We start from the raw sequence: 14,539 nt of genomic DNA on the forward strand, positions 1-14,539 counted from the left end.
CGCAAGGGGGGGCTTTTCTTTTCTTTTCTCTTTTTTTTTTTACTTTTTCTTTTCTCTTTCTTACCTCACTTTTCACTTTTTGCTTTTTGTGCTTTTTTTTTTTTTTAACGGAAAAGGAACCCCCTCGCTCCCCACGTACGCGACTCCTTTTATACACCAAAAAATTGTATCTCCGTGGTATATTTCATTGCCAACTTTGCTAGTGCAAAATACTATTAAATATATCATCTCACCACGCGCAATATTTCATTCAAGAATTTCATTTCCATCAAAAATATATCAATCGGTGTATATTGCCTAAATATATGAAAATCCCAACGGAATATGTGAAAAATTTTACACTCGCCGTCGGTCCAATAAATTATATGCCATGTGATTTTTTATTTTGGTAAAAATTAACCCTAAAAATTATGCAAAAATTTAGGTATCAACAATAGTAGAGAAAGTTAGAGAAGAATATTTTATTTCCAGTATTATTGTTTATATCTATAACAAAAACTAAGCTTTTGTTTATAAGAAAACATAAATGAATATCTAGTACTTTTATAAGTTAATTCCAAAAAAAAAAATAAACACCAATTTTAGGTTGAGTGATAAATTTGGCCTATCAAGTTTGTCGGATTTTTCTTGTTTCTTGAATAAGATAAGATGCAAAGATGGGATTAATTGCATGTCGGCGAGGTAGCCCACGAGAGAAAATCAAACGAGTTTCATGCACTTAATCTTAGCCAAGTAATTAAAGCACAGGTCTGGTCGTGAAACACGTTGGCAAGCATTGAAAAGGAAAATATACTTAAATGAGAGCAGCGCAGGGACTCATAGTATTATTATTATATTTTTTAGTCGGTCGAGGACCTGTAGTGCGAAAGGCGCATTTCACCAGCAGATCATGTGACACGCGTTGATCATGCGGAGGAATGAAGGTGATCGATCATCTGTATATCTATCTGCATATCTATCTATATCAATAGTCATCCAGGTTAATCACGTTGACACTTGTGGCGAGAGAGAAGCAGAGCATAACAGAGAGAAGGAGAAGGATGGGGAGCAAGGGCGGCAGCTCTCGAGCGATAACGTGCAAAGGGGTGGTGTGCTGGGGAGCAGAGGAGGAATGGAGGGTGGAGGAGATTCAAGTGGATCCCCCCAAGGGGAGCGAAGTGAGGATGAAGATGCTGTTCGCCAGCATTTGCCACTCCGATCTCCTATGCTCCCAGGGTTTCCCTTTGGTCGGTCCATCCTTTTCCATATATCCCTTCTCCTCTCTCTGTATTATTCTCTCTGCTCTTCTGCAGTACCGCTGCCTACTCTTTCTCTGATTTTGTCGTTATTGCAGCCGCTTTACCCTCGAGTTCTCGGCCATGAAGGTGTTGGGTAAAGTCCTTCTCTCTAATTCGATTCCTACTAATCCTTCCTTGTTAGTTTTGTCGATGAGGCGTTGCATTCCATCAGCATAAGTTACAGCTGATCTCAACATGACATGGCAGGATCGTGGAGAGTGTTGGAGAGGAAGTAGAGGAGTTGAAGGAAGGAGATGTGGTTATTCCCGCCTATGTTGGAGAATGCAGAGAGTGCGAGAACTGCAAATCCGAGAAGACAAACTTGTGCCTCCGATATCCGCTCTCTATGAATGGCGTGTTGCCGGATGGCACGTCTAGAATGTCGATCCGAGGCCAGGCCCTGTACCACCTCCTCTCTTGCTCCACCTGGTCCGAGTACACGGTCTCCGACGCCAATTACGTCGTGAAGGTCGACCCTGGTGTAGCTCTCCCGCATGCTAGCTTCTTGTCGTGCGGATTCTCCACTGGTTTCGGCGCTGCTTGGATGGACTCTAAGGTCGAGAGCGGCTCCTCCGTGGCTGTGATCGGCCTCGGTGCTGTTGGACTCGGGGTATGTGATCGGTCGTTTGCGTTACTAACTTACATGCGTAATATATGAATGCCGTTTTGAGAGGATTAATTAGAGAGAAAACACGGCAACAGTTCATTTGATTTGATCACGAGCAGGCCATAGGAGGAGCAAGAGCGCAAGGGGCGACTACCATAATCGGCGTGGACAAAAACGGGATGAAAAAGGACAAGGGAGAAGTCTTTGGAATGACTCATTTCATAAATCCAGACGATCACAAGTCTTCCGATGGCACGCATTCGAAGTCCATCTCTGAGATGGTGAAAGACTTGACGGGCGGAGCTGGCGTGGACTACTGCTTCGAGTGCAGCGGAGTACCCAACTTGATCAACCAGGCCCTAGAAGCCACCAAAGTGGTGATGAATCCATGTCATCGCATCATCGACAAAATCACAATCGCGCATGCGCGCGCACACTCGCGCACGGCTAAACTTCATCTCGGCAAGTCTCCTAACTGTATAATTTGATGTGGTCAGGGAAGGGAAAGGCAGTAGCAGTGGGGGCAGGGCTGAAACATGTCGTGGAGATTAATTTCATGGAGCTGTTGGTGGGCAGAACGTTGAAGGGAACCATTTTTGGAGGACTCAAAAGCAAGACCCACCTGCCCCTCCTTGTCCACAAATCCAAGGACGAGGTTCTGATCAAGCTCTTTCATAACCCCACCAGTTTCAGACCTTTACGCGCACAGCCACTTAACTTTTGCTTGCTCTGGTTCTGCAGGAGATCCCCCTCGATGAACTTCTGACCCACGAGATGAAATTGGCGGACGTGCCGAGCACGTGAGGTACTGAAGCGGTCGGACTGCATCAAGATTTTGATCAAGATTTAGTGCCCTATTTTATATTTTGCCTATTGCCTCCTGCCCTTACTTTGTCGAACTTCCTATTACGCTACTGAGCGTGCTTTGTTTACTGTTGCACTCGCTCGTCTGAAACTCCAATAAGATATAATTGTTGGAGTTCATGATACAATTTCGAGAAATATCTAGCATTTAGATATTGTTACATAGACTCCTCCAGGTATCTCGACAAAACTCTAGTCTAATAATGGCATTTGGAGCACACGGTCTAGAATGAAAAGAAAAAAAAAAAAAAAATCTCTTCACCACAGAGTATTATGAACGTTGACAACTCTTAACTTCAAATTATCCCCACACCAAGATTTCCCTGAAGAGTCATTGAATGTGTTTCGTCGGTTATTGACCCTATATAAAGGCTTTGTAATCTTTCATAATAAAACTATATTTCCTCCTCCCATCACCTTCAGCACAATTATTACTTTGTTCCCTTATTTATTCTCTATCACATCACTAATAAAAAACTGTCATCAATATTAACTCCATAGTTACGAAACATAATTCTATTTTCGTTATTGATGAAATCGACAAACTAGACCTTGAGTCAGTTCACAAAGCATGCGACCTTCCATGTTCAAGTCTAAGTATCTATCAGACCCAACTCGAACCAAACGGTTCACTGCCCAACTCCTTTCCGCATCCCAACCTCTCTTTAAGAAAGCTGCATCATAAGATATGATGTTTAACCAACTTATCTTTTCAATTGCTGCAATTTGCATTAGCTTCGCTTAGTCAACCTCCAGATGTTTATTGAACTTTTACCCATTCTTTGAACTGTAATTTTTCATTGGAAACTCTTATCACAAAAGTATCTTTTAGAAGTTAAACAGAATAATTAAGTAAACAAACGCGACAAAGCTGAGGTCGAAGCCGAGTAACAGAGTCACAAGTTTAAACCAAAACAGAACCTCGATCACTTCAAATCACACCCCTCATCCACAGAAAACAAAAGACGACCAACCATGTCACAATTGAATCCAACTTATCCGGAAGTTCAACATTTACTGGAATATATGGGCTCTTTAATAAAAAAAAGAAAGAAAGAAAGAAAAAGTAAAAGAAAGAGTTTGAAAAGTCAAAAAGGGAGGCTGAAGAGAATTGTGGAACCTTCGGCTGGGTTTTAAAGAGAGAGAGAGAGAGAGAGAGAAGAGCATGGGCAGCAGCGAAAGAAGCGGGAGAGGAGAGAGAAGAGAAAGGAGAAAGGAGAAAGGGAAAAAGAGAAAAAATTTGGTATACTCGTGATCCGGACGCCTGATCAAGCCGACTCAAGTGTGTTTAGCAATGCCGGTAAGAAATCGGAGTCTTTAATCACCTACTTGAAGCAATCGCCGCAATTAGGGCTCGAAATTCGGATTTCTTGGATATTTGTGTGGCGAAGTCCGATTTTTGAGTCGTCGAGCTGTATATTTTTATAGAAATGGTACTTTGGGATGTTGTGAAGCTATAGCATCTTTCGGATCGTGATTTGAGCTTGCAGTTTGTCCGGAACGGAATTTTGAAGTTGGGAGCGCATTCTGGTACTGTAGCGAACAGTAGCTTCGAGCCTTTTTTTGTTGTTTTCGGTACTGTTTTGGGGTGACTGAGTTCGGATTGTTGTTGTACGTTAAGAGAGCTTTCTAAATACTATAAGACGGCTTGAAAAGGATTTTTGTGGAGGAAGTTATAGCGTGATAAAGTTAGCGCTTGGGCTGCTCCTAGCAGGAAATGATGGGTTTTTTTTCGATAAATGAGAGCTTTTGTGGCGCATATGTGTCATTTTATCGACAAATAGGCCTAGTATATACGAATCGTTATGCGAATATCCTTCTTACTCGGCCTTTTGATATTGTTTTTCCGTTAATTGTTAGGAATTTGAATGTGTTGGTTTGAGTGAGCGTCGTAGTTGATTTTTTACTTTTCCCAGGTGAGTGATACTATTTATTCTTTATATTTTAAACTCAAGTTTTGAGAAACATGGTAGATTAAATACTTTATGAGTTGATAAAAAGCATATTTTGTTGCATAAAACAGGATCGATCTATTACTGACATTTTTGTGGTTCGAAGTGAGTTATATTTTGACATTGATTTGAATGGTTGTTTGAAAAATGATTTGTGAAATTCTTTTTGAAAGAATTTTGAAATGTTTTGGAGAATGCTTTGATATTTATATATCAAATTTTGAGTTGTGATATGACTTCCTTTCTGATATTGGATTAGTGGATATTGTGATTGGTGGTTGATGCTCAATGTCTTTGTGAACTCTGAGGGGTGTGTAGGTATGCGCATACTATTCTAGGATATCCTTGTGGGCCGAGCCACTGGCTAATAATAGGTGGAGACCTTGCCAAGGGGGGATCTTGGTCATCTTATCACGGGCGTTACTCGTGACCATGGTTAGATATTTGAGCATGAATTGGTCAATGGGGTGAACCATTGACGTGTGCTTTGAGTTTGGTCGATGGAATAGACCATCGATGTGATTTGATGAAATTAATCAATGGAATAGACGATTGATGCATGTTTTATAAGATTGACTAATGGACTGGACCATTGGTATATTTGATATTTGAGTTAAGATTATGTATTTGAGTTATGTTTTAAATGTGCATAGTGATTTTTCGATCCACTTAGAAGAAATGTGTTACTCACTGAGCCGTAATAGCTCACTCATTTCTTATACTTGTTTTTCAGGTTCTTCAGCAAGTTGCGAGTAGGTGTGAGTGTTCGCTCGAGGAGGTCTTTTGTGGTGAAAACTTTTTGGTATGACTTGTGCATAGTTAATAGGTTTATAAGTTAGTATTTATAGAAGATTTATGTTTTGATTTTTGTGGATTATAGATATACTCTGATATTGTAACCAATTGCCCATTTTTGTCAAATATATATATGTGGATGTATATATATTGATATCGGGTTGAATTTTGGTTACGTTGAGATTGCGTCCCTAATAAAAGGACGGCCGTGTCATGCCTCTTCTTCTTGTGAATCGGGGTGTGACATTTACAATGGGTGACGTTAGCCTGCTAAGTGCTAAGTATCCCCAAACTCCCACCGTTTTATCCTGGATCGAGGTTTCCTGTTTGTTGACATTTTGCTCCACGGCCTGATCTCATCACACATTCCGCAGAGAAGATACCGCACATCTACAAGGTGAGGGAACTCCTCTCTCTCTCTCTGACCTCAATTACAAATCCCGTCCCAATTCCCATTCTCCAAACTTCATGGCAGTCGCCTTCAAGCACAAGCCATCTACGTTTCTCTTTCTTTAATAATAACATAAGATGCTATACCGGCGCACTATGAGTGTTACACAATAATTAAATAAGATTTGACACCTCAAAGGCAGATGAATTTGAAAAATAGCTAAAATCCCCGACAAATAGAATTCTTACAGATGCGCACCTGAAGGATCGGGAAATTTTCGTAGTTGGCCAGTGGAAAAACGTGCTCAAATGGCACACGCAACAGTCAGAGAGATTGTGGCATCATTCATCGATGCTACAATATAATAATCCAATGGTCGCTTTGGCCAAATAAAGGGGGAAAAAGGTCGAATCCCAATGATCACTGGAAAGATCAAGAATCTTCTAAAGAAAAAGACTGAAAAAAAACAAAGAAAATCTTCTTCTTATGTGTACTGCGTGTAAGTGAACTAAGATGACGTGTGGAAAACATTGTTATGACACGTCCTCTTTAGACATGATTTTCTTCTTAAATTCGACTCGAATCTCTGCCGAAAATGAATCGCCGTCCCCAGTCAGAGACCACCAGCACTCTGGTGCGCCAGCTGACTAATTTGCTGTTAAGTTTCACAACACCATCAGAGGATTGAGTGTACTAAGAATCCGTACATCAATTGCACATGCAAATTACAAACTTACCTTGCATAAACTGAATACCAGAGCCACTGGGTACTGCGGCCAATCGAGACCCAATCCCCTGGTAGCTCAGCTGCAGTTTGTTCTCCGCCCAAGGGTGCAAATTGTCCGAAATGCTTGTATCTTAATGAATGATTAGACTTTCAACCATCACGGGGACATAACTCCACCGTCTACTTCTAATATGTGGGTTGGAGAAAAGTATTACCATGCAACGGTTGATGTTATGTCACATCAGCGCTAACACTCACCAAGATATCTATTTTGCAACACACATGTTTCTTTTGCAAAATAATTCATCAAAATTCAGACCTGTTTGTCTGCGATGATCCTTATGCAGTATTAGCATCAAATGATGTACCTCGAAGAAAGGCTAATTATTCTCTTATTTATGTTTGACTGGGAAAAGAAAGACTACATATGGGAGGTCTAATGATATAAAAGAAACAACAGAGCGACATACATATCCCATCCAGTATGTCTATGCATCCAGAGAACATATTGGTTGGTGGAGATGGTGTCAATAAGAACAATGGACCTATTCATGATTATGAAAGGTCTACTTAAATAATCTAACCTTGAGGTTCATTCTGTAGTACAATTGTAACATAAAGCACTTGTTTTCCTGGAAGAGAAGCTTATTGTACCTGAAGGGATGAAACCGATGACGTCCTGCTGCCCTGAACCTCAGAGGACCTTCGGGATTCTTTTCGCACTCATCCATGCGATTGAAACAGTCGGCAGGATATTCACCTTGTTGAGCAGCCGCCTTTGCCATTTACAGCACATGTAGATGTTGGTACTATAAAACGAGAACGACAAAAAGAAGAAAGGAGAAGAGAGTAATTGTACTTGAGCTGTTGCAGGAAGATTTTTCATCTGAGAATCCACTTCAGCAAGGGCTAACTTAAACAGTTCAATATCCAGCTGGAGAGTTTGTGTTTGGCAGTCAGCATGCTTGAGTGGATCAAAAAAGTTCCTCATGTTTTTCTTCTTCAAGTATAGCTGCACTTGTGGATACCGTTCGCAGATGTCCGCAACAACTTCTTTTGCATCTTGTATACTCAGCTTACCTGTCTTAGACTTAGCTTGTTAACTTGGATAATGAAGAATAACAGAAGGCAGGACTGTTTGATGTGTTCTCTCCCTTTTTCCATCCTATCATTACAGTGAAAGGTCTGTCCAGTATTGTGGTGATCTCAGCTCAAATTGTGTTTTCTCCTTAAATATGCTTTTCATATGCTACAAAAATTTAGTTAAGATGCTTGTTAGGAGCCATATGCAGATTGAAATTTATTAATGGGAACATAAATTTTGAGAGCTACGGAATATGGACTCCTGCCACTTCAGAGGTATGGAGAATTGTGTCAGGATGATATATCAAAAAAGTTTAATTTTTTAATTTGGAGTATATGCGCCATAAGTTTGGAAGGTGATACTTTGTGGTGGACAGTCAGAGTACCAATGTTTGAAGAGGCCGAAATTTTTTGCCTTTTATACATGTGGTAATTGGGGTTGCATCTATAAGTAATTTGTAAGAAAGGCAATTTTAATTTATGAAAGTTGAAATGTTTGTTTTTTTTTTTTTCAAATTCTCAGGTATGATTAAAGAATCAGTTCATTTGCTGAGCAGAAGTTCCAAAGGGAAGGGATTGATGTCCGTACTGGTTGTCGAGCTCCTGGGGTTTCAGAAAAGTCGCTTTCTGTGAAGGTGAAATCCCATGGAGAGGTTTACTCGATTCCTCATGGATTGGTTGTTTGGTCAACTGGTGTAGGGACTCGTCCAGTAGTGGGCGACTTCATGGAGCAAGTAGGTCAGGTTTGTGACATACTGCCACGCATGCATGAAATGGACTCTAAGAAACCGTGACACTGAACGTGCAGGATTATATCTATTGCCTTAGTGCCCTCAACCTACGGCTACACATCGATTCCTTCTCTTGCCATGTCTCAACTACTGATATGCTGTATCACTGTTCTTAGCAGAATGATTTGAGATTTTGCTCAATCTGCAGGGTGATAGACGAGCTCTTGCAACTAATGAATGGCTACGGGTGAAGGGCACTGAAAATGTCTATGCCCTAGGTGATTGTGCTGCAATAGACCAACGTAAAATAATGGTATATTTTTTACTGATGTCTGTTTTATCGTATGTTCATATGGCTGGATGTGTCGGTCTCTGTCAGTTAGCAGCACTTACACTTAAAAGTAACATTTCTCAGTCATTCCTGTCCAACTCACTGGGAGATTGAAGAGCGGTTTGCACTTTGCGCCCCAGCCCCCAACACTTAAAAGTAACGTATCTCAGTCATTCACATGGATGGCCTCATTGTGGAACTAGCATGAAAATGCTTCTCGTGTGAAACATCAGATTGGTTAATGTCTTTGGAAGTTTATTTTCAGTTCATATTAATTGACCACATTACATCATGCATGGGTTTCTTGATTAGCACATGGTTCCCCTTTGAAAGAGCATCTTGATCCTGTCCCATTTATCTTATTCTTCTCTAGCGGATATACATGATAAGTTGCCTATCTTTAACATGTGGCATGAAAATACTTAGTGAAATATAAGTATTTATCTTCCACAATGTGATGTGGCTGTCGTACAGCACCAAATAGTGCTGATCATTGTTACTAGCTTAAATAAAGCAAAGCTGCATTTTACAAACTCTAATTTTCTACTGATGGTAATATTGACCTGAGAGATGGTATTTATCATCATTGTACTCTTGTTTTCTCCTTCTAAATTATGATTACTACATTTGATATACTCAGGAGGACATCTCGAGCATATTCAAGGCTGCAGACGAGGATAACTCTGGCACTTAGTTAGTGAATTTCAAGATGTTGTGGATGATATCCTCATACGGTATCCCCAAGTGGAACTATACTTGAAGAGCAAGCATTTGAAAGATGCAACGGATCTGCTGAGAGATCCAGAAGGCAATGAGAGAGAGAGTGTAGATACTGAAGAATTCAAATCGGCCCTTTGTCATGTGGATTCACAGGCGAAGAGTCTGCCAGCCACTGCTCAGGTGATAGTTTTGGAAGTCTCTTTCTAGTAAATTTTGCTGTGGCTTCTTTCTTGCCACCATCATAGAGGCACTTAAATCATCTAATGCTTTCCTTTCCAGGTCGCTGCTCAACAAGGAGCTTATCTTTCAAGGTGCTTCAACCGGAGACAGCAGTGTCAAGAACTTCCTGAAGGTCCAAGATGTTTTACTGGCGCCGGGCAGCATCGATTTCATCCTTTTCGGTATGTTACATTTTCACTATGTTTATCTTTTTTCATCGATGAGAATTATAGATGAGTTTGCTATATATATATATATATATATTGACGTATATATATTTGTTTCCTTTCCACTCCCAACAACTGATTTCTTTTTATGTGGTAAAAAAAAAAGGTACAAGCATTTTGGAACGTTTGCTCCTTTGGGAGGAGAGCTAGCTGCTGCTGAACTTCCCGGAGACTGGGTATCTATGGGTCATAGTACTCAATGGCTCTGGTATTCTGTATATGCGAGGTGCAAAATCCCTTCATACATTGCTAAAAATATCATTTGATGTTTTGTGTTGCGACATTTAAAGCTTTTCCCTTTTTCTTCAGCAAGCAAGTAAGCTGGCGCACACGGGTGTTGGTTGTATCCGATTGGACACGAAGATTTGTTTTCGGAAGAGACTCGAACGGTATTTGAGGCGACGAATGAGATATGTAAACAATGTTGAGAACCAAAGGAATGTCGCTGTTGGACATGGAAGACTGCTTTTGGCTTCTTCTTCCAGGTGTGATTGGCCATGTAATCTTCTGTCTTTCTGCAAGTCAGTGGGAGGTGAAAGCATTGCCCCTTAAATCATGTCATGTAGTAAGTAGATCAAAAGTATCTTGTGATGTTGCCGAAAAGTTTAGTTGAATGCTCTCGGACAAAGGTGCTCATCGTGTTTGCCAAACACGTATTGGCTCTGTTCATTGTAACATTGGGGGCCTCAGTGAACTTGCCTAGTTGACTGAATCTGTGTAGTCATGCCACTACCATGTGAAGGCAGGCGTCCTGCTAGAGAACTGGATACGAGGACAAGTAAAATTCCAGGCAAATATGGTAGACTGCCACATTCCTTCTTTGGAGTTGAGACATCTCTAAATGAATTGCATTATTGTTTGAGAAGAGAGAGGAGAAAGAGGGTAATGCAACATTGTTAATCGAACTTTAAACTCTATTAATGTTTCAATTAATTGTATGATTGCTTTTTTCACAGGCTAATGGTAATTTTAGCTTAATTATTCAATCTGAAAGCATTCAAATTAAGGGTGATTGGTTTCAGCATGAATAGCTTCCAAACTTAAAAACTGAAATTAGAAATTTATTTTGTCGGGCTAGTTCCAATTTTTTATATTGGAACCAACCCAGTTCCAAATCGACCGGTTTTGAGGATCAATCCGGAAATTGGCTGAGTTTCTTTTTCTTTCTGTTCCTTTTCATTTTATTATACTAACGATGTTTTATTATACAAACGATGTGCATTTGTGCAAATTTGAATGCAATTCTTTCTAATTGAAGATACTATGTCAATAAATATTTACTTTTAATAAATATTTTTGTTCCAAAAAATAGAACCTTTCCTAACAATCTCTAAAATCGGGGAGGGGAGAGAGAGAGAGCGCACCAACTTTCTTCCATTTGGTTCCGCATTTTCGGACCCCTTTTCAACATCAGAATTTCCGAATCTTCCCGTGTTTAAAGGAAGCAACTTCAAGGTCAGATAGGAGGCTTACCTGCTGAGGGCGAACCAGCACTTGTTGCTGATCTCATTGATTCTCAACGTTCTGAATGGAAGTCTTCCTCAGTTACTTCATTCTTCGATCACCAGGTTAGTAAAGCCATTCTCAACACTCCTATCAATCCTTTTCTTCACCACGATCACCTGGTTTGGACAGAGACATCTTCTGGTACCTACTCAGTGAAGAGTTGTCATCATTATCTCTCTGCACAATCTCAGCACATAATTAAAACCCCATCATCCTCTTATACTAACCCGCCTATGTTATGGAAAAAAATTTGGAATATGCAGACAGTGCCCAAGCTTAAAGCTTTTCTATGGTTAGCTTGTAAAAACGCATTAGCCACAAAACAGAACCTTTACCAGCGACATATCATTCAGCACCCCTTTTGTACCCTCTGCCATAACTCTATACCAGAAACAATAGAGCATCTGTTTTTCTTTTGCCCTTGGACTCACGACATATGGAACCATGAAGATATCAGAGTCAGTATATGTCCTACCTCAGTACGCAGACTTGATGCTTGGCTTGTAGACTATATTTCTAACCCTCGAGAGTCTCTGGATTTCGAAGTGATTGCTCATCTCTGTGGGAAATTTGGAAACATCGAAACAACGCCGTCTTTCGCCACTCTCCGTTGGATTCTCTTCTTGTCGTCAATGAAGCCCTCTCCCAACGCATTATCTTCAAGGTCATCCAACCCTCGCCAAAGAAGATTCAAAAGGGTCAGATCAGTCTAGGGCACGAATGGACCCCCCAACGGAAGGCTTTATCAAATGCAATATTGATGGGGCTTTTCGCCCAGCATCTGAGCAAGGATCCATAGCTTGCGTTTACAGAGACAGTAGAGGAATTTTGACGGATGTGCTTACCCGATCTGTGCCTGCTCAGTCGCCATTCCAAGCCGAGATCTACGCTCTTATGTCTGCTCTTCAACGGATCATCCAGAAGGGTCTCCATCTTCAGCCACTTGTGATTGAATCTGATTGCTTGCAGCTGGTGGAGATCGTTCGGACGAAACAGCAGCCGCCATGGAAGGAGAGTCATCTGTTCGCGATTCTGGAAGATCTTCTTCAGCAATGCCCTCACCTTTCGCTTCGACATATTCCACGAACGGCAAACCTAGCAGCTGATTGGGCTGCAAAAGCCCATCGGGATCAAGGCCCATCGACAAACTGGCTTTTCTTTCCTCCGCCTTCCTTTCTTAATGTTCTTTCTTCAGATGCTTCCGCTTGTATTAATCTCTAATATAATATAAGTTCTCTTTCGACCAAAAAAAAAAAAAAAAAAAAAAAAAAAGGAAGCAACTTCATGTTGCTCCTTGTCATTTTTCAAGTCGTATCATCCTTTTTCTCCATATGCCCCGAGGATTCCAACCATTTCTTCTATCATCGTGTGTAGGGAGAATCCTCATCGGTCCTCGAGGAAGACGGTGTATAGTTTCCCTCGGGCTGTCCCATCTTTAGTTGGACAAAGTGTCAAGTCAATCTCGCGGTCTTGTTTACCCTCATGGTATCCATATTCCAAGCGCTTTGTATTCCCGCCCTGCTAGATGCGTCATTCCACCTACATTTACCCCATAGAGAGTTTTAGTAGGAAAAATTGTCCAAAAATTCCTAAACTTATTATATTTACCCATTTAATTTTACACATTTTAACTATGTCAATTGAGTTGTGGACTTTTTTTATATTTTGCTAATTGAATCTATTCAATCAATTTTAATCGAAAATCGCTAACATAAATGTTGGATGCCTTACGTAACATAAACATTTTTAATAATTTTTTAATTTTTTTCTCAAATAGTCATCTAAGAAATGATCAGCACAACGCATACCCCCTAACCCAATTTCTAGAAGAATTAAAACCACAATTTCTTGCTCTGCCCAGCTTACCATAAGTACAATATCTTAGACCCTGCTTTCAATGTGTACACATAAATGAAGTCGGCGCATCTAGTCTCAAACTCCTTCTTCAATCCTCTTCACCTTCTGAGCCTTGCTCTCCCCAAATTCCTTGGCGGCGTCATATGATGCATGTAATCCCAACAGCACATAGTAGACTAACAGAAAGCCGGTCCAGATCCCGAACCGAATGAACGAGTCCTTGTCGATGGACCCGAGAAGGAAGATGTTGATGGCGATGGAGGCCGACGGCAACCACGGGACTAATGGCACTCCACACAGTTTCGGATTGCGGGCATGAGGAACGAACACCCTCAGTGCCTCAATCTCTTGAGATTGGAGCACAAGAGCTTCTAATACAGATTGCGAGGCTGTTGTGGTATGACCTTTCGAATACTTTCAATAAACTTCAGAGGATTGTTCACTCACTAAAAGACTGTTCCTGTCAATTTCTTTAATCTACACTACCTAGTCCCAGTTTTAGGAATAATTCTAGTCGATCGTTCCGTTTGATGCATGGATGACGACAATATAAGAGTTTTCCTTATGTGAACTACATTAATTGAGATTGTAATTACCATTTTACGGGGTTGGTCTAATAAGGTAAGGCATAAGGTTTTCTTAATGGTCGAATATAGGCCTGGCATTGTGTGGACCGAGTTAGGCCAGGCCCGTGATAAGATGGCTCGTTCAAAACTCTATAAATAGCGCTAAGCTCCCTCCTCTAGCCCTGATTCTTCCACGAACTCTCTCTCTCACCTCACATAAGGCAAGTTGTGAGTTGTGAGTTGTGAGTTGTGTAGCACCGACACTCTCCAGGAGCCTTCGTATCGTATCCGACACTCCGACACGTGTCTGACACGCTCCAACACGTCCCGACACGCGGTCAACAAGTGTTGAAAAATCTAACACGTGATAAAATCTCTCCAACACGCTCCAATACGTAAGTCCATAATTCCAACACGCCATTTCGACACGCACGGGGTCAATTTTAAAAATTTCTAATACTTAAGGGGTCAAAATATAAATATACAAAAAAGAAGTAGTAAAAGAAGTAATAAAAAATGTTATAAATATACACACATGGGATCAATTTTTTTTTTTTCAGTTTTGTTTTTTTAGAATTTTTTTATTTTTTTTTAAAAGTCTTTTACTATGAATTAAGTAATAAAAAAATGCTATATATTGTAAATAAATAAATTTAAAAATATCATTTCAGCATTTTTCTTTAAAC

At 40.5% G+C, this 14,539-nt stretch overlaps 1 protein-coding gene, 1 long non-coding RNA gene and 1 pseudogene across 2 annotated transcripts; 2 read left to right on the forward strand and 1 right to left on the reverse strand.

Moving 5' to 3' along the window:
• Positions 1–953: 953 nt before the first annotated feature.
• On the forward strand, positions 954–2,873 carry LOC104424850 (CYP enzymes assisting alcohol dehydrogenase). Its single transcript, XM_039304440.1, is given in 7 exon segments — positions 954–1,226; positions 1,334–1,371; positions 1,485–1,887; positions 2,004–2,274; positions 2,382–2,539; positions 2,626–2,675; positions 2,677–2,873. Coding segments are annotated over 7 exon segments (1,164 nt in total). The 5' UTR covers positions 954–1,040; the 3' UTR covers positions 2,735–2,873.
• Positions 2,874–7,097: 4,224 nt separating this feature from the next.
• LOC104427211 lies at positions 7,098–10,786 on the forward strand (annotated as a pseudogene).
• Positions 10,787–11,403: 617 nt separating this feature from the next.
• LOC120289998 lies at positions 11,404–12,682 on the reverse strand. Its single transcript, XR_005547822.1, has 3 exons — positions 12,276–12,682; positions 11,906–12,087; positions 11,404–11,575 (listed from the first exon to the last, which is right to left on the reverse strand). It is a non-coding gene; the product is annotated as an uncharacterized LOC120289998 (long non-coding RNA).
• Between the last annotated feature and the right edge of the window lie 1,857 nt (positions 12,683–14,539).

Source organism: Eucalyptus grandis, chromosome 11 (genome assembly GCF_016545825.1).
Source record: "Eucalyptus grandis isolate ANBG69807.140 chromosome 11, ASM1654582v1, whole genome shotgun sequence".
Classification (NCBI taxonomy): domain Eukaryota; kingdom Viridiplantae; phylum Streptophyta; class Magnoliopsida; order Myrtales; family Myrtaceae; genus Eucalyptus; species Eucalyptus grandis.